General features: G+C 40.2%; 1 protein-coding gene across 1 annotated transcript in view; it reads left to right on the top strand.

The window, feature by feature from the left end:
- The window catches only part of CRYBG3 (crystallin beta-gamma domain containing 3), an 80,805-nt gene that overhangs the window by 49,995 nt on the left and 7,566 nt on the right, over positions 1–23,244 (top strand). Inside the window, 10 exon segments of the mRNA XM_036381089.2 lie at positions 173–312; positions 1,593–1,707; positions 2,740–2,775; positions 3,471–3,604; positions 5,305–5,431; positions 9,161–9,303; positions 10,843–10,969; positions 11,988–12,020; positions 16,046–16,155; positions 16,657–16,783. Of these exon segments, the coding sequence (XP_036236982.2) occupies positions 173–312; positions 1,593–1,707; positions 2,740–2,775; positions 3,471–3,604; positions 5,305–5,431; positions 9,161–9,303; positions 10,843–10,969; positions 11,988–12,020; positions 16,046–16,155; positions 16,657–16,783 (1,092 nt within the window).

The raw sequence follows: 23,244 nt of genomic DNA, 5'->3' as shown, positions 1-23,244 counted from the left end.
AAATGTACCTCCTTTTACTTTCCTGAAAATTCCAGCCTTCATTTTAAGAAGAATAAAACCCTTCCATCATATGAAGGCTGAAGAAGGGTGAGAAGATGGGGTAAAAAAGGGAATGTTTGGGGGCAGAGTCTGCAAGTGTGGATAAACATTACCCTTTGATTTGTTTCCACAGGACTGTGGCATTCCAGAGGTGGAGTTCTGCCTGGCAGCTGGTACTACAGAAGGACTTCCCATCTGCATACAGGGTGCAGCTGCCAATTTAGAAGAACTGGATGTTGAGAAAAACCCTTATATAAGAGTCAGATCAGGAGTGTGAGTACTGAACCTTCTTAATTTTGCTAGCAGGCAGAAGAGTAATATCAGGGGATGAAAATCAGCCAGCAATATGAACTGTATTTGTGGGGTTTTTCCAGAAATCAGTAAACATACATTTAATATTCCCAGCCCTGCATGTCAGCATTGTGTTCTGTGGGCTCCTAGTTTGAAGGCATTTTTTCCTAGTTGCTGGCAGAAGTCTTCAGTAATTCCATATTTGAGTAGCTTTATAAATAAAGGAAGCAACTCAGCTATAATTAGCTTTTATTTCATTAGAGAATAGATACTTCTCCTGAGTCACCCACCCTGTTACAACCATAATACTGTAGCTGAGCACCAGAAAATGAGTGTTACATCATCCAAGCATTTCTCAAGCTACAGCCAGATCCTGACATTCTGGAGGGAGGTGATGCAGTATGACACAGGCCCCTGGGCAGCCCAGAACTTCCTATATTGAGCTGAATGGGCTGTTGTTCCCTGGGCCAAAACATCACAGTTCCTGAAGTTGGGGAGTTGTGTGGCTCTTCCCATAAGTAATTGCAGAATGACAGTAGCTCTTCTATTACAAGAGTCTTGCCTTTCCACGTGAGCCAAGCCTTCTTTCCCACTGTCTCACAGTAAGTCTGTGAAGCTTGGGGTGGTGAAGGACATAAAAACAGAGTCTTGTCTTAGTTTTGACAAAACTTGGTAGTTTTAAGAAAATAATTTTCCATATGTCCCATGCCTCTTCCTCCATTCCTTGTGTGGTCTCCTAAACCTGTGTCCAGCTTCTACATTCAGCTTTTTTTTTTATTATTTAGAACAATCTGAAGGACTCCCAGCAATTTTAACCCTCACATCAAAATTACAATAGCTTTCCAAAGGACTGCTGTAAATAATCAAACTTTAATAACTTCCACTGAAAAAATGGCATGGGACTGATGTAAGAAGCCTTTTAATTCATAAGGTGGTAATCTTAGATAAAATTCAATGCAAACATCTCATCCTCAGTACTGGCTTTTTTTGTATACTCATAGAGTAGCAAGCTGGCTTTTTTGAGTGAACAAATTGGTAATTTTCTTCTCTTTCATTTATATTTAGCTTGGACTAAGAAAAAGTATCCGAGATCTTCCTAGCAGTGATGTTGCCCCCATATTTAAATACAGCTTTGTTTTGATGTGCCATCTCAAACATTATGTATCTCTTATGAGTACAAAAAGGAAAATAATTTTAATAAGATCTTTGTATTTGGAATGTAATTGATGAACTGATTGAGTCATTTGTCCTTACTGTTGTAGATGGCTTGCTTATTCAGACTTGAATTACAAGGGAGAGATGACAGTTTTGGAAGAATGTGATTCACCACCTGAAATTCCTTCAGCAGATATAAAATCTCTGCGTCCCTTAAGAATGGTGAGGACTTCACAATTCCCTGATAATCCCCTGTGTGCCCTCCTTTTTTTTTATTGTTGCTTCCCCAGATGTTTTGACCTAAATACAACTTGGGCTCTGATGTCATTCTGGGTTAATCCTCCGTGGTGTGCTTGCTTTGGTCACTGTGACTTGTCAGGCTTCTGCACACCTCAACATCTTCCTGGGAAACTCTGTTGTTGAGAGGAGGTCAAATAAGACAGAAAGGCTCTTCATTTTATTGCACCCAACGCCAATTAATTAACAAAAAAACCCTTCTGAAGTTTTTGATTTTATTTTTTTGGTTAGAGTCTACTGGGATGGAAGACCAGATAAGGACTTTATTACCCAGTAGAATTTCTCTGCACACAAATCTGGGGAGGTGCAGCTGTTTTTTGTGTTGACAGACAGCACTTGGATCTGCATGTGAGAGAGATGGGAAGGGGTATAACACAAATTTTACTGTGTGCATAGCAGGCCTACAGAGAGACAGTTTAAAAGCCATAAAGGAGCAAGACCTAATAGCTGTCTCTTTGGTCACTGAAGTGAGGTCAGTCTCTTATTCCCTCACAGACCATCATTCACTCACATTTCCAAAGGAGATGCATTTGTTGTATTTGCTCTTTGACCATAAACATAAATATGTCAGACTCTATTTTCTCTCTCTCCTGCTGTTTTCTCTTTCTTCTAGTGTGGCACCATTGTGCTATAGAAATTTGTAATGCATACAACAAAGCTTTAAAAGTTAATTTTAAAAATTGGTCAGTATCAATTAGTTTAAAAACATTTGCTTTAGAATTCTGGGCCATGAAGGGATACTTTGAAATTGCTGGCAGTCTAAGAGGTTTGTCAGTACACTGTTTTGTTTGTAGGTCAGGTTTATATTGTCCCTGGCCTTTTGAAATCTATGGCCAGCATTGAAAGTGCTGAATATAATTGCAAAGACTTCATGCTCTGATGGTACTGTAAAACACATGTCAGAGTGGAACTTGAGGTTTAATATAAATAACTCATTTTCCTCTCATCTGTTTTTAGGGTGGACTAAAGGTGCAAATGCCAATGAATGTCAAGGTAAGCACAGAGGGCATTCAGAATAAAATATAAACACATTGGGAATATGAAATCTTCATGCAAGCTGCTTTCCTTTTGTTTAGTGTGTGATCTTTGATAACTATTCAGTGCTTGCTGCTGAAGAAAAATTCCATAATGCTGTCAAGTTCACTTAGTGTTTGATGAGGTGTAAAAGTACCAGTAGTTTGTTTTTTCACTTACTAGGAAAGCGTGAATTTGCTATAAAATGAGTTTTTCTGACTTGACACATTAGTCACTGTAATGATAAAGGGATTGGGGGGATTTTTCCATTTAACATACTGAGTTTTAAAGGAAAAGGAGAGGGAAGGGAGGAAGAGAACAGGAATAGATCCCTTCCATCCTAGCCCCTGTTCCAGTACAAGAGTTGTGAGTGAGACCATGATCCTTCTGTGATCTGAGGAGCTGAAAGCTGATCCAAAACTATTGCTCCTTTTTCTACAAAAACACTAATGCTTTAGGTAACTTTTAATTATACGAATACACGCATGACTTGGGTGTTTTTCTAATAAATGCTGCAACAGATACAAATATTGTTAATAGCTGATCTGTGCGATTCAGCAGATAAGGAACTTGAAGGGGCTGTTAACTGCAGTCATGAAAATAACTTCAGTACAGTACAGGGAGAGGCTTCTTGTGTTCTTTTGAAGGATTAAGCTCAACATCATGTTTTTTAGATAATAATATATGAGAAAACCCACTTTGGAGGATGGTCCAAAGAGTTTTCAGAAAACATCACTTCTGTCCCAGCACTGTTTGGTAGTGAAGAGGAGTTTCAGGAAATTGGATCACTACGTGTAATTGGTGGAGTGTGAGTATATTTCACTTTTATATTTATTTATTTTAAAATAGAGAAGCATAACTAAATGCTTAGAAGTGCTAACTAAGGGATGATTGGAGTCTTCCACAGGTGAAATGTTTTGAAAACAAGGGAGTGTGAATTTCTTTTATTATCAGCCTACACAGCTAAATGTGTGAAAGGTGTGAAGTCAGTGTTTGCCATTTGAATGCCAATAAATTAGGCCACTTTGTTCACAGAGAGCTTTAATTTGTATTGATTTATACTTCTGATAGTCTCTACTTAATTTGCTGAAATGGCCTTGGGTAGGTGTGGTCAGTCTTCAGTTTGACATTTTTATACCTCTGAAATTTACAAACTGTTTTATTGTCTTAATGATTTTCCTCTGCCAGCTGTTGCATGTTGTCTGGCATTGGGAATGTGCTGTTATTTTCATTAATTGAGGCACTGGATGGATTCTGTGTTGTCCTGCCCCTCCCTGTGTCACACACACGGAGGACTGTGTCACACCTGTGTCACGGGTGGATGCTCTGAGGTAAACTCAGCACCAGCCACCAACCCCTCATGCTGTTCCTTCACCCTTTCCCAACAGGACAGGACTGAGAGCAGGCAGGATGGTTGCTTCTTCCAAAGACTTCAGTAATAAAACATTTTCAGAAAATCTTGCTCTTGTTTCATAAGGGGTTTTCCACTTCAGCATAAGGATGGAATAGCATACATCCTTTCAGGCTGCTGTCAGAATTTTATGAGCACTAAATTCAAAACTAACTTAATTGTTAATACTCAGATAATCTATTCATAAGTGCATTGTGTTTTAGCTATCTGGGAAACCTCAGATTATTAAAAATCATTGTTCTGTCTGTTGTAGCAGCTTTTATTTTTAGTGCTGTGGTAACATAAACAGCTGAATTAATGTAAACCAAATGGTACTAAAAGTAAAGCTATCCCTGCCTGCCAAATTTCACTGCCAACAGAATTTGTACAGCAATTCTAATATTTATAAGGGAGCTTTATGAAAGAAATGCTGACAAGAAAAAAGGTGGGGAAAGTGCTTTTTTAAATTGACATCCGTTAGAGATTTGAAGTTGATATGGAAACACATTATTTTAACTGAGCCTTATCTATTTATTCAAAATATTTTGAAAATTTCTATTTGTTTACTGCTAAAGCATATTTCATATACAATATGGTTTATATCTTCAATTTGCTTGTCTGTTTATATGTATACAGTTTTAGATTAAAGCAAAAAAAAAAAAAACTATAAGCAGGCGAAATCTTGTTCTGCCGAAATCTGTTAATTTTGTCACCATCTCCAGCAAGGGTAGGGTCTCATCATTTATTAGCACACTGAAGAGATCCACTGCTTGTGTTTTTATCACTGAAAGCTTTGGCATCTAGCTGTATCCTGGGCTCTGTGGTACCAAATATTGCTCTTGGGAATGTGGCTGGCTGAGAGGAGGTACATGGAGAAGCATTACATAAATCAACTATTGTTGGATAAAGAATCACATGGCAGGATTTTGATCCACAAAGAACACTTCATGGGTGCCTGTTGTGATTCCAAACAAGCATTGCTTTGTTCATTGGCTGGGTTTGTGATACTCATTTTAGTGTTTTTGGGGAGTTCTCTTTTCCCTTTACTTGTTAGAGAAAATCATGTGTGCAATTGTTTCGCCTTTACTGACTTCTCTTTTGTTGTGGGGCTGCCACAGATGGGTTGCCTATGATAAGGAACGTTACAAAGGCCATCAGTTCTTGCTGGAGGAGGGGGATTATGAGGACAGATGCTCCTGGGGGGGAAGTGACAGTGCCCTGCTCTCCTTCCGCTTCCTTCAGGCTGTAAGTACCCACGTGGATTTCTCACAAATTATGCACAGCTCTGTCCATAAAAAGCAAGGTTATTCTTTGTAATGATACAGCTGCCTTGGGTTGGGACATTCCATCTTTTTTGTTCATCCTCATTCTTTTCCTACTGTCTGAAATCTAGATGCACTAAGGAAGAAGCAGGTTCTAAACAGTCTTTGTGAAGTTCATACAAAAAATTGTGTCATGCAGAATTCCTTGTCTACCTGCCAGATTTTCCAAGCACCTCACTCCTGCACCTCAAGCTATTTGAATCTCTCAAATGGAATTTTCTTAAATAACGTGCCTGAGTGTACAGAGTAGTTCTTGATTAAAACAAAAATAGCTTTTCAATGCAGCAGCTGTTGCAAGCCTTAAAACAGCATTACCCTCTGTCTGTGATTTTTCTGCCAGAAAATTTTGGCAGCAAAAATAATCATGGTAAAAAAATCCATGCTACTAAAATGTGTTTAGAGGAGGCAAGGATGAAATAATAGTAAAAACTATTTGTAAGAGACTACTATTGGAAGCAAAATTAGACTTTTTAGCAATGGGGAAACATGGGGTTAGAGCTGCTTTATAATTTCCTTTGTTTTGGGTTGGGTTTTTTGTTTGTTTGTATAAGCGTTGGAAGTTTTTTTTATTATAATGGCAACTCTGAGCATTAAATACAGCTGCAAAGAGTAAGTTCTTCTGAGACTAAGATTGTTCACTCTGATACTACCCAGTTTTGTAAACTCAGATTACTCATCTGAGGAGATGTGATATTCCTGAGTCAGGAATTTTGTGCAAATTGAAGATGGGGATTTAAAGCAAACTCACTGTCTCAACAGTATTTTTTTTTTTATAAAAAGTTAATGTGAGCCCCAGAAGGCCATACTTAAATTCACAATTTGCAGGTTTGTTTTTCATGACAGGCACCTAGCAAAAGCTGTATTTATAAACAGAATCTATCAAAATAAAGACCAGAGAATGAATTGAATTCAAGAAAAATATCCTTCTCGAAATAATTTATTTTTAGGTTTCTGAGAAAAAAAATAGGTAAGAAGTTCCTTCAGACTGAGAAATCTCAATAGGATTTTGCATCTGCAGAATCCTATTCAATTACTGAATAATCTTCGTTTTCCTCTCTTTGCCAGCTGTATATAGGATACTTGAGCAACTTAAATTGATCTTTTTAGATTTTTCTCTTGGCAAAGGACATAAATACAAGTTAAAATCATGCATGTGGGTAGTAGCAAGAATGATCTTCCATGACATGTATTTAATGTAGCTTGCACCTAAAACAGTCAGAAGGCTCAAGTCATTAACATTTTAAAAACATATATCATTCACAGTCATATATCAACATGTATCATTCCACTTGGCCTATCAATATGTACAAATATTTATCTATTGATAATAGAAGAGAAAAGGAGTAATTCCCCTCAATTTGTTGCATAACTGAAGGCAACCAGCTGCTTGCCAATGGAATGAGTAATGGCCCTGGCACTGTGTTGCTTGGCTTGACCTCCCTCTGGGCAATGTGCAGCACACCGGGCAGTGCGCAGGCTGGCCATATGCTCCCTTTGTGACTTTGTATATCATACTTAAGGTCAGGATTTTAAAAATATTTTAGTACCAAACGTTCAGTTTCAAGGGGACCCGGGCAAAAATCCAAACTCTGTGTGCTTGAGGCCCCTCACTGCACAGCAAATGTCCTGGCTCTTCTCCCTGAGCTCAGGAATTCTGTCAGGGGAAGGTAAAGGCTGCAATGGTCTCAGAATCACAGGGATGTTGTTATCCCCCTCCCCAGCCACTGGTGAGGATGTGCTCAATGTGGGCACTGCTGTAAGGGCTCTCAGCTTTTGGCTGGCTTGAATAATAATCCTGCAGTGAGCACTCTCAAGGGCTGGTGGGGGTTCAGGGAGTGTTTGGGAAGCAGAAGATCTTGTGGGATGGTTTTTTCCAGCTGCTGCCAGCTGCCTGTCAGCATCTGTGCTGAACACACCTGAGTCAAATGCAGAGCCCATTCCTGGGGGCAGTCAGCAGTCTGGACTGTGAGCTGCTTGGGGGGACAGTGGCATTTGCTTCTGTTCTGCAGTGTCAAATGCATTTCAAGCTGGGGTTTGCCCATGGCTCAGTGAAAGAGCAAAGTTTCTGAGTATGTTGCCTTCGGAGCTTTCCCACTAATGTTTTCAAGTTTAGAATGATCTGCCTTGGTCTGAAAGTCTTTTCTCAAAAAGTATTTTTCCTGTTGCTTCCTGTTGGAAGAGAAGTTGCAGTGGAAGTTCAGGCAGCAAAGAATGATGGCTGAATTTGAAAGATGTTTTAAATTTAATTACAACTGTGGATATATTTCCGTATTTTAAACTTAGTTAAGGAAATTATGTGTAGATTAGATCTAAGTGACTTTTTGGGTATTGTTTTGCTTTAGGACTTTTAAGAGTAGCTGGTTTCCATTTGCACTAATACTGCACTAGTTTGGTTGTTCTTTCCTTTTTTTTTTCTTTTTTTTTTTCCCTAAAAAGTAGTCTGAAGCTGCAGTTGTTCATGATGATTCTTCCAGCCCTGGCACTTTAATTTCTAGTGAATACCTGAAATAGTTGCAAGAGTTCAACAGTTTAAATAAATGAAGGAAGGAAGTGGTCAATACAGTAACAGAACCAGTTTTACTTCAGAATTTGTTCCATCACCTTTTACTGTCCTGTAAACAGTGTAGAGAAGCTGAGCCACATCGTGTTCATTCTAAAATTGGTTTTCATTAGTCATTGTGACTGTGTCCTTTAGAAAGACACGGTGTCCTCCAAAGAGCCTGTTTGATCAGGTTCACCTGGCCAAATTAATCTAGCTGCATGCTTGCTTTGGCCTTAATTTCTAGGTGTTTTTTGATAAATCTTTTCTAAATCTTTGTTTTCTCAGTGTTTAATGTAATAATACCCATGGTGGAGTCCTCATATGTTCATGACTCTCTGTCAACCACATTATTTGCTTGACAGCAATTGTTTCTTGTTTGCAGGACTCAGTTTCAATTTATAACACTGCTGAATGATTGAGAAACACTGAAATTGAGTTCCTGCTTTCTGTTAAAAGTTAAAATTGCTAACCCAAATTCAAATAATCTGAGGCTGTGCAAGTAATCTGGCCAAGAAGCTAAGCTGGCTGAAAGCACAAAGCAGTGTCACACAGCTATGTAAGAGAGAATGTGACAGTGTTAAGCAGGATTTATTTATAGCTATAGTGGGTGTAACCAAAAAGTACAAACCCCTGGTGCTGGCAAGGTGATCTTGCCCAGGCTTTTCCTTTCTATAATTATTGCCATGTTGCTGGAAAGGGATGAGGAAGGAGAAGTTTATTAAAAAAATATAGTCATGGTGATGCTTGGAGTAGTTATTTGTGAGGCTTTTGGAAGATCAGTGCTAAACTTTTTTCTTCTTAACTCTTCTGCTTACCACACGGGCATCTTTGCACTCTGAGCCATCCTCAAAGAGGAAAGGATGGTGCTCAGGGGCAGCAGGCTCTTCCCCTCTTCAGTGCAACCCCTGAAGGCCATACCAGATTGCCAGGCTTCAAGCTATTCCAGAACTTCAATGCCAAAACATCCCATAAAGATCCACACCAGGGAGCCAAGTCCCTTCAAGCTCTATAAAATGCTGCCTTTCTGCTTACGACTCTGTCCCAAAATGCTTTATGTTGTGAAGAGTCATTGAGCTGTGACTGTCCTCTAACTCCTGTGCTGCCTCTTAGGATTTCATAGAGTCTTCAGTGGCACTTTTCCAGTCTGATGATGAAGATGGGAAAGCATTTGACATCATCAATGAAGAAATCCCTGATTTGGAGCAGGCTGGATTTGGCCCCGAGACGAGGTCGATTCTTGTGAAAAGTGGAGTGTAAGTCTGCTCAAATACATGGAGCTGTTAAAGATTTCTGTGCACCTTTGGGTGCATCTCTTGACAGATTATATTCCACATGGTAAATATTTGGAGGAGAAAAATGTTTCTTTCCATTTCCTTGGGGAGTGGAAGGGAAATAATTTTAGTTTTCTGTAGCTCTCATGCCTACACCTTGATTTGGATCTAAGTGTTCTTGTTCATAGAAAAAGTTTGTGAGGATCACCCAGAGTCACATTGTTCCATGGCAGTAATACTGAGAAGACATTTTAGATATATTGATGAACTGGTATAATTTTTGGGATAGGTAGAGCCTGTCCAGAAAGGATGAGATGTGCTGTGTAATAAATTTAGCCTGCTGGCACTGAAAATTAATAGAACTATAAAAACTAAAACATAAAAGACATTAAGGGAAAAGAGCACTGTGAAATCATGTGGGTTTCAGACATTTAGTAGTAATTTTTAAAATGCAGTATTTATATTGTCATAACTACCCTAATGGTGATGGGGATCAGGAACTGTGAAGTGAGGAACCTGAACTGCTTATGTAGGGATGGGTGATTAGTGTCTCATGAGGATTAGGTGCAAGAATGAAAGGCTGAGACTCAGTTTAGAGAGGGGCGATACAAATGAGAGCTGCAAAATCCTGAAGGTGCTAAGACAAGATTAATGCAGTTCACAGAATCTTGCATGACAACAGTTGGGGGAGATGCTTTACAGAACTGGAGATTGCTTTAAAGCAGATTTTGATGTGGAAGGAAAAAAGCTTTTCCTACACCAGAGACAGTGAGTTTCTAGAACTTGCTGCTGAAGGAACTGTGGTAGCACCAGGAGGTTAAAAAAATCCACACTAGATAAATTAGTAGCAAACAGATTTGTCAGTGGATGATAGAATTAAAATGAGTAAAGACATGTCCTGTTATATCCCTAATAAAACAGTGGTGGGTGAGTAGGAGAGGAATGCACCACCAAAAGTGGGTGATTTAGAGGTGTCTTTCTAACCAGCCTCCATCTGCTTCTGCCACTGTGCAGGGATAGAAGGACGCTCTAGTTGGGAGTTTCTTTCTTCTTAAATTGCAGGAGAGAAAGCAGGCTGGGAGAAGCTTGAGCTGCCAGCTATTGTAGGCTTTTGCTTAATCTCATCAAGCCTTCCTCAGTTACTTCTCTTTCTTCTTGCACCATTTTTCCTAAATCCAACTGGAAAAGCTGCAAGAAAGCCTGTGTGGGGGATGCCAAACAGGCAAAGATTCAATTAAGAGAGATTCAAAAAGTTATCAGTTCAGTCTGTTTCCTCTGAATTTCTGAGCAGGGCATCATCTCACAATGAATTTGCTGGGAAGGCAGACACCCAAAATCTTGTGTTTGTCCAAGTGGGGAAAAGCAGAAAATCAAGTGTGTGACAATTTTGTGCCTCTCATCAGGTTTAATGTTGCACTGTCTGCCAGGTGGACATTCTGTTGTGCTTGACTTGCTGTTAATGCCATCAAACTACTGAGAAAAATGCAATGTTTTCAGTTTGATTTTTGTGTCATTCTCTAGGTGGGTGGCTTATCAGCAGAAATATTTCTGTGGAGAACAATATGTACTGGAGAAAGGGAAATACAAATGCTTCTTTGACTGGGGAGGATCTAGTAAAACCATCATGTCAATTCGACCTGTTAAGTTGGTGAGTTACCAGATTTTAAGGGAAAACCTTGAAAGAAATGAGACCTTTGGAGTTCAGAGTTTACCGTAATAATTAAACAGAGAGCCCACATTATAACAACCTATTTAATTGTTTCCAAGCAAATAGACAACCTGTCTATTTGCTTGGAAACAATTTAAAGACCCTCATGGAAGGCATAATGAGTCTGTTCAGGATGGAGACTTAAATGGACACTGCAGATCTTTCTTGTCTTTTGAGAAAATTATCAGGGAAACTTCATAAGAAGAATTTCCCTTTGGCAGACTGCATAGATGGAGAAAATAGCCTGGCCTGGAAAGATTAATTTGCCTTAAAACATTGTAATTGATAATGTATTTAGAAATACTTGAGAATTTATCTGGCCTGTGTTGTTACATAATAGAATTCTGTTGGGGTTTTTCCTTACTTTTCTGCAAAAATATTTGTACTAGATACAGTGAATAAAGAGAGGAAATATTTTTAATCCATTATTCAATCCAAGGTAGTGCCAACTCACCCAAGCAGATTACTGCCAGCACTGTCAAAACCCTAATGCAAAACAAAGACATTCCACAGCCGTAAGTATTAAATGATAATAAGTAATAAATTATTAATAAGTAATAAATTATAGGAATGCAAAAGGAATACTTAACCTTATTTTGAAGAGCACATGTTGAGAGGGGTGTCTTCTGTTGGTTTTAGTTCTTTCTTTTTTTCAAGAAACAGCCTCAAAAGTAAATGCAGAGACATTTACATGGAACATGCACATGATGGGAACTAATTAATGCTGATCCAAGTTCTCTGTGTGAAAGGCATTGAACAATCAGGCAGGTAATTGAGAGCTTACAGGCAGCTCATGGCAGAATTTGGGTAACAGAATTGTGCCAAGAGCCTCGGAAGTTTTTTTTTACCTCTGCTCATGAGTTCTTGCTTTGGAAATTTCAGGCACCTTGGCATGTCTCCTAGAATTGTAATTAATGTTGGGGTTTTCTAATGTGTGTATATGTATTTATTGTTGCAGGAGCCCCTTGGGACAAATGAGCCTCCACATTTGGTAAGTTGGCATTACATAACAGTCTCTAGTACTAAACAACACTTAACAATTAATGTTGAATGCCTTGCTTCAGGTGATATCTCAGTAATTTCTGGTGATACTTCAGTATTGTCACCTTGATACAGCAGATCAGTGATGGAGGAAACTGGTAGATAGATAAAAGTAAAGTCTGCTAAGTGTTCTGCTCTTTGCTTTATTCTGAATCATACCCTTTAGTATTCTATCCCCAAAAATGCAAGCAGTCCTATATTTTTCAGTGACTTTGGATCTCTATAGCTATTGATTTTCCTCTTCTGTCCCTCTTGTTTCTGGAAACTCACTATCCCATCCAGTCATCCTTCTCTTTATGGCAGATTTTCTTTCCATTATTTTGCATTGCATCCAGTTTGTCACTCCTGTGTTTATGTGTGAGGTGAAGATGAAAATATAAACGGCAGAAAACTGAACTGCACATTTCAAACCTGCAAATGCATCAACACCTGGAAGTTGGGTTTTTTATTTTAGATGCTGGTAGTCCTGCTTTCCAACCTCTTCCAAGCAGGTAGATCTGCTACTTAAGGTTCCCTTTTTGTTACAGTAACATCAGAGCTTGACTGGACACATCCTGATCATGATAAATCTGTGATAAATCTATGATATATTCTCACAGTTTCCCTGAAAGTTCTGTCCTACTTGGTGTTAACTTAGTTAGAGAAAGCAGTCCCTATAATTCACTCTGAGTCTCAAAAATGATTTAGTTTAGGGTCTTACACTCTGGTCCTTACCTTACAGGGTTATATTCTATTAATGGACCTTTGAATTATCTTTCTGAAGCACAACCCTGCTCAGTGTTCATCACCATGTGTGCTCTGTGTTCCCTGCAATGTTCTGTCGTAGCAGAGCTCTTCCCTCATCCAGCATGAGTTGTCTGATTGCTCTTTTTCTGTCCTGCTAGCATGGGTGACGATCTGAGTGATTTTATTGCTCTCTCTGACATGCTTTTAATTAAGCAAATTTGGGAAAATTTATTTCAAGAAACATGACATTTTCAGACAAAAGATATTTTAGAGCTCTGTGGTTCTGGTTCAGCACACTTAAGTATTTTGTCATCTGGACACAATTTCTCTCTTTCTTGCTTGGATGGGAAATGTTGTGCATTGTGTTACTTAGCAGGTGGACCACACCCTCCTTTTTCTCCAATTCTACCATTTTATGATTAACCCAGGACTACAGGAAATGTTTCCTGTCTGAAGACATAATTGGTGTATTATTTTAGCCCTAAACACTGACTTCCTGCCCAGCCTATTCACATGGCAGTTTGCAGCCAAATCCAAAGACTTGCAAGCATGCTCACCAGAGGGCCTTGGTAAATGATACCAGATAAAATAACTGACTCAGATAAAACTGGGGGGGTCTAAACCATTGAAGATAATTTTATTTTCATCTCAAAGTCTTATATTTTTTCAGGACCTCTCAAAATCTATTCTTTGAGTGTATTATTCCAGTGTTGCAGACCTTTAAGATCAGTTCAAACCATTGAAGTTCAATAAGTTGTGCTTTACAAGCTTTTTTATTTCCAGAAACATGAAAGAACCTGTGTGTGTGTATATGCACAGACACCTTTAAATATTGGCATGTACTGGATTGCATTTTGCCTCTTGTGGTATTTAATAACAGTCTTAACAACATTTGTGAAAAAATTACTATCCTGACTTACCACAATCCTGGTTTTCATAGGATTCTGCCTTGGGGCTAGGGAGGAAAGAACATATTTCATATCACTACAGTTCTTAGAGGAGGGGAGATATTTTGAGTAATACTTAATGGGAAAACATTTAATCACTTAGGATAAGTAAAAGACAGGCCCTTAGATAAATATCAAGAATTTCACATTCAGAGTAAAATAAAATATTTCTATGTGAAAACCAGTCTCTTAGTTTGGAACTTCTAAGAATGGTGCATATGAGCTGGGAAATCCCTAAACATCCTGATGTTTGACCCTTGAGTAAGTCATATATTGGGTATTTTGAATTATTATACATTCTCCCACCTTTAATAAGCATATGTCTGAACTAAGGGAGCTGTTTGCACTGTCTATAGGAGTGTGTCTTTTTTTCATTTGTCTTCTTACCAGAAATTGAAAAGCAGCAAAATTTTCTTACATCTCTGAATTACTCCCCTGACCTTTTCTGCCTGCCAAGCTTCCTAATAAACCAACTACACAGAGTGTAAGAAATCACCAACTCTGCAAAGCCATTCATTTCATTTATTGAAATAAAGCTTTGCTCGGCAAGAACAAAGCCTCTTTCAACAGCAGGTGACTTGCAGAGATGATGTAGGAAACAGAGATAATTGCTGTGCAACCCTGCATTTGTCCTTTAATATTCTGTCCTTTGGCTTTTTGGGAAGCAAAACCTCACACATTAATGTCAGACCCTGACAACGTGGAGATGGCTGCAGTTGGAGTCTAATTGCAGTGTTTGCACTGAGGAATCACTGCTCCACCCCAACTTCTGTCAAATTAACACCCTCATTCATTACTAGATAAATTCTGTGTTAAAATGAGTTCGTGAATCTTTTTTAAAAGCCTTGCACAGCACGTGGCCTATGAAAGAAAGGCAGTGTGTATGTATATATTCCCTTTTGTAAAGAGCTTGGAGAAGAGTGGGTAGAAAATACAGTGTAATTACAGCTTAAATAGGTGCTTTGTGACATAGCAGTGCAGTTGTATTTACAGAAAAGTCAATTACACTTTATTCATTTTATTGTAGCTGATCCTTGCTCTCCAATTAATGCTCACAGCCTGCAAGGCCAGCTTAAGCCTTTCTTGTTCTTTCTAACAGGAAACATTCATTTCTTTTAAAAACATAGACTGAACTTTTCCATAAAATCATTTGCTGACACTTGTGTTTGGCCTTCTCACTCTGTGCTGGCAAAAGCACTTGATTTCTTTTCTTTGGCAGGAAGCTTGGCCAATTTGGGGCATGAAGGGGGAAGTAGCTCTTGCAACAGCCATCGTGTTTTTCTTCCATTACAGAATATGAGCTGTTCTCTCGATACACTTCAATTTTTCATTCTTTTCCAGCCTCTCTTTCAGGCTTTCAAATGAAATTCACCTCAGTTACACAGTGGCAGCCTGAGGGTACAGAATTCTGGGTGTCTTTGCTATAGATCATAGCCTACATCATACCAGCGTTTCTTTTGTTTTGGTGGGGGCTTTAGGGTTTTTTTGTGTGTGGTTTTTTTTTTAGTTTAGGTTTGTTTTGGGGTTTTTTTGGGGGGTGGGTTTGTTCATTTGGGCTTTTTGTTTATTTGTCTGGGGGAGGTTGGTTTTTTGGGAGGTTGATTGGGGGTTTTTTGTCTGTTTGTTTGGCTTTTTCTATTTTACTTTTGCTGCAACATTTTGAGCCTTCTTGCTTTTTAGGGATGACCTGATCACATCTTACTGATGGGGTGTGGTTCACTTGCAGTGCTTTACCATGACATACAAAAGCAGCTTGGCTGAACCTCAGAGGTCCCCAGTTCCCCCAGAAATCCTCCTGCTAGTTCTCAAATGAAAAGCCACCTGCCACCACTGTGATCACAGAAGATTTCAGGGCACTTTTGTCAATAGCAGCTCTGTATCTTTGACCAGCATGTCCCAATCCTGCTTTGAGCACTGGATTGCTGAGCTGTAGTGAGAGTTAAGCTGCAGTTCAGGGGACTTTGAGTGGATGATAACAGCCTTGAGTCCTACTCTTCTTATTTGTGCCTCTCCTGCTGCAGTTGAACTTAATTGAGCTTACACTTGATAACTCTGCCTGCCTTAGCACCACTGGGAAGCCTCCTGTGCCAGCCCAGAGATGACAAAATACTTGATATGTTTCTAAAAATAAAGCAGCTGTAGAAAATGTAAGAGATTCTTTGAATGACAATTCATTCAGTTAATTGTATCTTTGTGAATTGAATGGATACTTCTCTGAGAGTACAGCTTTCTCTGTTGACATTAATGATAATGCATTCATTTTCCTTCTAGTCATTGTTTTTGTTTTGTTTTGTTCTTGTAGCTCAAAGCTTTCAGTAATACACATTTCCAAGGAGCATGTGTAGATTTCACAGCAGAAGTTTCTGATTTTACATCATTCATACCATGTTCTTTTAAGGTTCTCCGGGGATGGTAAGTGTTTGTTGTTTTACATGCCATCATTTTCAGTATTATGAAATTTTTTTTTTTCAAATGTTACAAAATTTCAGGCAGCAGAAAGCACATAACACATGCCCATCATCTTCCATCATGTCTTAGACACTTTGTCCTGCAAAGCATCTCAGTAACTCTCATCCTGCCCTTGGTTTGGGTAGTGTGCATTTTGCTCTCCCTGGGGAAGGCTTGCACAGTTACCATGACTCTTTTTTTAACTCCAGTTAGAATTTATTGCAGATTTTTAGAACTTTGGTACAGTGGAAGTGTCTGAATTCCATTCAGCGTCGTTTGACTCTGGAGCTGAGGTTTCTGTACCACACAATTTGATTTTGCTGCATAGCCTTTCAAGTCACTTTACTTAAAGCTTGACAAGAACAAAGAGAATTTTTTATTCCTTTTGTCCTCAGCAAGTATTAGTCTTGAAAAAAACATGCTGTAAATAAGCAGCTTATCTTTTTTGTTCCATTATTCTTGCAGTTGGCTCCTGTGTTACAAAGGGGAAACCACTGACAATCACTGTGTGCTGGAAGAAGGCCTCTATGTTGACCTCAGTTCCTGTGGCTGCCCAACTGCTACAATCAAATCCCTCAAGCCTATTCAATATGTAAGACTTTATTGGGGAAAAAAAAAATAACATTTCGGAGCTCTTTTCCCTGTCAGATGTATGAAGTGAGTACTTGCCCTAAACAACCTCCCAGTCAGGGAAAAGAGTGAGGTTTGTTTTCTTGGCTCATGGGATTTTTTGGGCTGGGAACAGATCAGGTTGTGTGCACACTTGCACGAGGTCACTTGTAGCTGCTCTTGGGTGTTCTGGGTTTAAAGTTGTTTTCTTTTTTACAAGTGAGACACGAGATCCTGCATGGCCGGGGGGTTGGACAGGAATGCATTTTGCCCTCCAGAACAAGAGATACAACCTTTTATACATCCCACTGTAATCCTGCACACAGGACATACAAATCTGCAGTCTTGATGTGATGTCTGTGCCTTGCTTCCACATCTTGATCTGCTCTTATGCAGGAGCATCAAAGATGAGCTGTAAAACACTTGGTAAAAGAGAAGTAAGTGGCTTCTCTGCCCTCTTCTCTCTGGCACTGGCCACCAGCTTCTCCAGAACTCTTCCTCCTTCCCTGATCACAGGGCACAAACTCAGCTCATGTGGTGTGTGTCCTTCAATGCAACTCCTATGGAGCTAGACTTGTGGGATTGTTCAGTTCAGCTTTTTCACATATGAAGTCCTTTTTACCATTTGTGAATAGCTTTTAAAAAGAAAAGCAAAAAACCCCAACCAACCAAATGAGAAAAAGCCCCCCAAAAACCCCCAAACCCCAAGCAAATACAAACGCCAAACCCATGGGTGTGGTGGGAAGGATGTACAACTCAAATTTGAGAGCTGGACTTTTCACTAGACTGTACAGATACAGAGACTTCCCACCTGCTGAGAGCCTGGGGTTTAGATTGAAGTTCTCCTTTTCAAGTTAGGCTTTTGGACTCTGCTGTGCCAAATCCAAGTGAAGTTTTGACAACAGATAATAGTAGGCCTCATCCCAATCCCCCTGCCTGTAATCTCACAGGGAAGCAAATATGAAGTTTGGCATGGTAGGAGACTGCTGGCAGCCCTTGTTTCCCAAGGGCCAGGCCCTGGAAGAAGTTTGTTTGGCAGGCTGTGTGTGAGGAGCTCGCACACATCTTCCTCTGCATTTGCACCTCTTAGTTTGGTTCTTCTCTTGCCAATAGTAGCCCTTGTATTTCACAAATTCAAGGCATAAAATGCCACTGATCTCTACCTGTTTGTCCTCAGAGCCCCCAGGGCAGTGCTGGGGACCCTGGTGTGGCACAGACGTGACCCAGAGCACGCAGCAGGTCATGGCCAGGAGCAGCCACAGTTAATTCTGAGCATTGTCCACAGTTCTTGGAACAGAGCCCCTTGTATTACAGCATATTTCTGTGAGGTCATTCCAGAGAGGAGCAAGCCTGTTCCCAAGTGGAATTGTTGTGTAGCTGTATTGAATTCATCTGTGGTGTTGGGAACCCTTTCCATTCTTCAGCTTTGAATACCAGCCTCGTTTCAGAACTAAGGTGTGTCCCCTGGTAGCTTATGTGCGAGAAGGAGAACTTTTAACCCTGACACCAAGCCCTGGATGTGCATTGTCCCTGCTCTCCTTTCAGGGAGATGTAATTGCTGCAAGTGGAACTGTGCAGGAGTCCCACGCTGGGAACATTCCATTTGTTCTACAGAAAGTGCAGCTTTGATGGGAACAAACTATTCACAAACAGATATAACAACTGCACTAAATGAAAAAAAAAAAGGTTTGGTTTTTTTTTTTTCTATTTAGGAAAGTAAACTTTTGATTTTTAGTTTGAAAACTTCCAAAAATGTAATTTAAGAGCTTAATTGCATAACAAAATGAAAATTTTCCTTCTAAATCACTGAGTTGATCCAACACAATCAGAAAAAAAAACCCAAAACTTTAGGAGCAGCACAAAATTATTTGGATAAGAAAATACGCTCACAGTAGTGATACTTAGATGATTTCACTGCAGTGACAGTATTTTAGGTTGGCTAATTTTTATTCTAGCTCTTAGCTCTTGGAGGGGTGTTTTATGTGTTGTCTGGTGAAAAGTGAGGTTGTCAGCATTTAAGTACTTTTTTAAGTATGGATGCTGCTCCCACACCCTCTACACATACATTCCACAGGAAATTCAAGTTAATATGGTTCCACTTTGGTTATTTCCCCATTTATTGTGCACTGGCATCATGGAGGAATTCAGCACATCTTTGCAATCAGTTCCCTCTGTTCCTGAAGTTTTCTCTCTCCCATGACACCTTATTCTCCAAAGTGTGTAATACTCAAACCAAATCTTTAGGAGGCCCTAGCTGTGCTTTTTTCCTGCTGTTCCATTTTGCTCAAATACAGGTTGGACTGTTTCATCATCCTTAGAGCATTTAGGGAAAGCTGTGGAGTAACAGGAGGGTACAAAGAAGGAACAACTGACACTGATGCCATTTGCCTCTCATCATCTCCTTTCATCTAAAAATCCCAAAGCACTCTTCCAGCAAAGCTTGTTGATGAAATGTGCTGTTGTATTGTTGTTGACAGCCCTCCTGCAGGCAGGTCAAAGCCTAGCACAGTTCAGGGCTGCTGCAGAGGTGCAGGTTTCTGTGCCTGCATCAGCAAAGACTTGCTTTTTGCACTGCTATGGATTCATGGAAAGGAAATGTGGGCCCTTGCCCAGCTGCAAGAGAGCAGGTGGAGGCAGCTGGGCCATGGTTGCTTATTGGGGCATTTGTCCAGTGTTTGCTGCTTGAGGAGGTTAATCTTTTGGGATAGATAATCTTGCAAGGGGGAGTTCAGCTCTGGTGCTGTCTTTTCTCACGTGTGTTGTTTTGACAAACTCCCTGTCATATTTGGTGTGATTTACATGGACAGCAATGCCCGGGATGCTTGCAATGAGCAATTGGCTTTCCTTCTAAAGTGTTACCTTCAACCTGTAAATTAATAGTCTCCTAGTTTCTGAAACAAAAGAATAAGATCCAGGTTGTAGGTTGTGCAGTGCTTTTTTTTGTTTGGTTGGGGTTTTTTCCTCTTTTCTTCTGAGGCATTTATTCTTGCTCTGATCAATCGTGATAATCCTTGTATTTCTATATTATCTTCTCTAAGTTAAATACAGGTGTTAACTAATCTCCCCAGCATTCCTGTGAGGCAAATAAAGAAATCAGATACAAGAACTACCTGCAGTTTCCCAGGGCCAGGCACTGAGTCACTCTGTGTGGCTGGACCATGGACATTGCGTTGTCCAGGCGCCCATCCCACACTGGAGGGAGCAGCCAGGCAGGAGCAGCTCCGGCAAAGGCACTTGTGAGTGAGGAGCTGGCCAAGCCTGGAGAGTAAAGATTTTCCCAAGGATGGTGTAACACAGCTCTGGAGGCTCCCCCACTTCAGACTCTGGTCAATGCTCTTTGCAAAGCAGCAGCTCAGCACCAATGGGCACTGCACCATCCCTTGTTATAGCTGGGTTACACTCAGCCTTTGCTCTGGCCCTTTGCCTTTCTCCCTTTGCCTTTCTTAGGCTTTCCCATCAAAGTTTGCAAAACCATAGTTGGCAAAAAAAAAAAAGTGTAAGGGAAAGTATGGGTTTTTTGAAAAGGGATGAGCCCTTTTCAAAATGGCTTTATTAGTAAAAATTCTCACAACTTTCCTAATGGAAAAATTATCCCTAGCTAAAACTATGCTTTTTGCTCTAAACATGTGTGCAAATTCACCTGTGCACTTGGGTTTCAGTTCTAGTGCCCTCTGGTCATCTTCTTTGTGCCTGTACACTACTGAGGAAGCTCATCTTGCACTGATCCTTGTTTCATCTCAAACACTTCATGCTTCTATTGTGGGATTTTTCCTGAACCGGTGAAGGATAAAAATCTCTTCTGAGTTGTGAAAAATTGTGTTGCACAGCTTCACTAAAAGCAAAGTAAAAATCCTTGAGGGGGAAGTCTGAGCTGAGTTGAACTGTGCAAGAGATTTTTGGTGTGTTGATTTTTAGTGTTGATTTTCCCTGGTTTAGCTGTGTCATTTTTATTGCACCGTGTGCTCTGTTAGCCACAGAACACCACACCTGTTAAGTAAAGTATATCAGTGTATTTAACAGTTCACAAGGCTGCTCATATCTTGAAATGCTATGTAAATATAGTTTTCCTTTATCACTGGCCTCTTGAATACAATAAATCCCTTCAAGTTTCCCTCTGGACAGTTGCATGAAAAATCAGGACAATCAAAACCTCTTCAAATGTTATTGGTGCTGGTTTAAGCAAAGGCAGTCAGTTCCTTTGTACATAAAAACTGTCAAGAAATTTGATGTTAAGAAATTCTGTAGTGGTTTGTTATTCTCACAGTTAGCAAGCTTTTCCCAAAGCATGGCATTTCAGGTATTTTCCTTGAAATAACTGAAAAGAAGCTAAAGTAATGCTGACCTAGACATGGGAATGGGTAAATATAGATGTCTTTGGCTCACCTTTCAGGTGAAAATGTTCCTCAGCATTCTGCAAGAAAGGCTGGGAACAAGATGCTTCCCAGCCTAACAGCATAGCCCCAAACCTTGTTTTTCACTGTTCCCAGTTTCCATGGAGCTGTGAAAACAAAGTCAGAGAAAAAAGCCAGGCCAAAGTCACTGCTGCCAGCTGTTGGCCCAGAGGGAATGCAGAAGGTGAGGAATCAGTGCAGTGCTCTATATATGGCTGTGGAGCAGGAGAGCTCAGGGCCTGGCACAGCAGCCTGGTTTCTTTCTGGACTTCATCTCTGCTGAGATCCCCCTGGGACAGAGGGATCAGAGCCATCACTGGTGTGTGTCAGGGATTCTGAGCAGCTGGACAGGGAGTTCTCAGAGCTCTCAGTCCAAACAGTCACAACCACAGCAGAGCTGGAATCATTTTAATTGACTCCAGCAGTTTGCTGTTCTGGTTCCTGGTGTATAAATGGATATCCTGGCTCAGGTGACTTGTCCATCTGGTACAGCAGCCTTGTCTCTTAACATCCTCAGTGTTGCAACAGCAGGATCAATATTTAGGTTTGGGCAGTAATGTCCAGCACCATAAATGGTGTTTCTCATGGTCAGCAGTGCACTTGTGAAAATTGTTGGGCCTGTTCTGGACATGACTTCTGGTGTCCACTCAGGTGAAAGGCAGTGCCAGGGCTCTTGCAAGCAGGAGGGTGATGATTGTGCCTGGCTGAGCAAAGCAACCCCAGGAGTAGCTGCCTGCTCTAGGCCTGCTGCTCTGCCTTTCAAAGTGAGCCTTCAGCCTCCCACTGTAAATCTGATCCACCCCATCCAGCAGAGGGCACTTGGGAAGAGCTGACATTCCAAAATAACCTTACAGGTTTTGATCCCTTTCTGGTGTGTAACATTAGATTTTGGGAGCACAGTAGGGTTTAAAAATCTCTCTGAGTGGATGATCCCAAGCTCTTCCTCAGAATGTGTCGGTGAGCTCTCTGTCCCTGCAGTGTTGCATGACTGGGGCTGTCCCTGCACTGGCTGGCAGAGGAAGGCAGAATCTGACCAACCAGCTGCATACCAACTGCACTGAGTCAGTGTCAAGCACATTCATATGTCCTGACACACCCCTGAGCTTTTCAGAGACAGTTCCCTACACTCCATGTGCCTCTTCAAACATGAAAATTAATTTCCCTTAATTGCTCAGTGCCTGTGTAAATTTTAATTCAAGACTTTGTTTCATTTATTTCACCTGAGGCCATGTCTTTGCTGCAAGAGAAATCCCAGATTTTGCCTGAGCCAGCTATCTCAGGGTAACATCTCCTAAAAGAAGGTGCCTTTCCTGGAGAGGCAGCTCACTGAGTTAGTCAGACCTGTTCCCTCTTCCTTTCCAGGTGTAAACTGCAAGTACTTTTACTTCTGGTTTTAGGTTAAAAATCCTGAAGCATTGTGCAAGTGTTCCTTGTACTAAGGCATAGAATTTGTGTATGTAAATCTGCTTCCTCTGTTTTTCTGCTGGTCTTATAGCTGCACCACATTTTTATGCAAACTGATCTTTTTATTTGCTTTCAGCCATAGAAAAGGGCATTAAGTGAAAAATGTTTGAATTCTACATGAGATTATAGAATTGACTTCTTATGCTCTTCTTTCAAGATTGACAGAAAAAAATAGGAATATCTGTTAAAAACATTGAGAACCTTTTAGTTGACATTTCTGACCTTTTACAATTTGTAGCTACTTGAAATGTTTGCAGTAAACTACAGCTAATTGAAGTCTGTGGACAGTAGACTTTGATTTGACTCACTATTTTAGATGCATGTTCCATCAATAAGTAAATAAAGTGGATTTTTAAAAAGCAATCAAGGCCCTAATGATACAAATCGGATCAAAGTGAGTTTTTCTAAGCAGAGGCCTCTGATCACTTGGTGACTCTGTGCCTGGCCTGTGTCACTAGGGCACTACACTGATGACAAAGCCACTGATAAATGCAGTTTGTTTCAGCTCTGTGTGCTGTGGGGTTTTCCCTTGTTGTTCCATTTGCTGAGGGAGCACAAGCTAACCCAAAAGCATTGTAGGAAATTCAGC

The sequence above is a fragment of the Molothrus ater genome, chromosome 2, assembly GCF_012460135.2.
Source record: "Molothrus ater isolate BHLD 08-10-18 breed brown headed cowbird chromosome 2, BPBGC_Mater_1.1, whole genome shotgun sequence".
NCBI classification, from domain to species: Eukaryota; Metazoa; Chordata; class Aves; order Passeriformes; family Icteridae; genus Molothrus; species Molothrus ater.
This window is presented reverse-complemented; position numbering and strand designations above follow the sequence as displayed.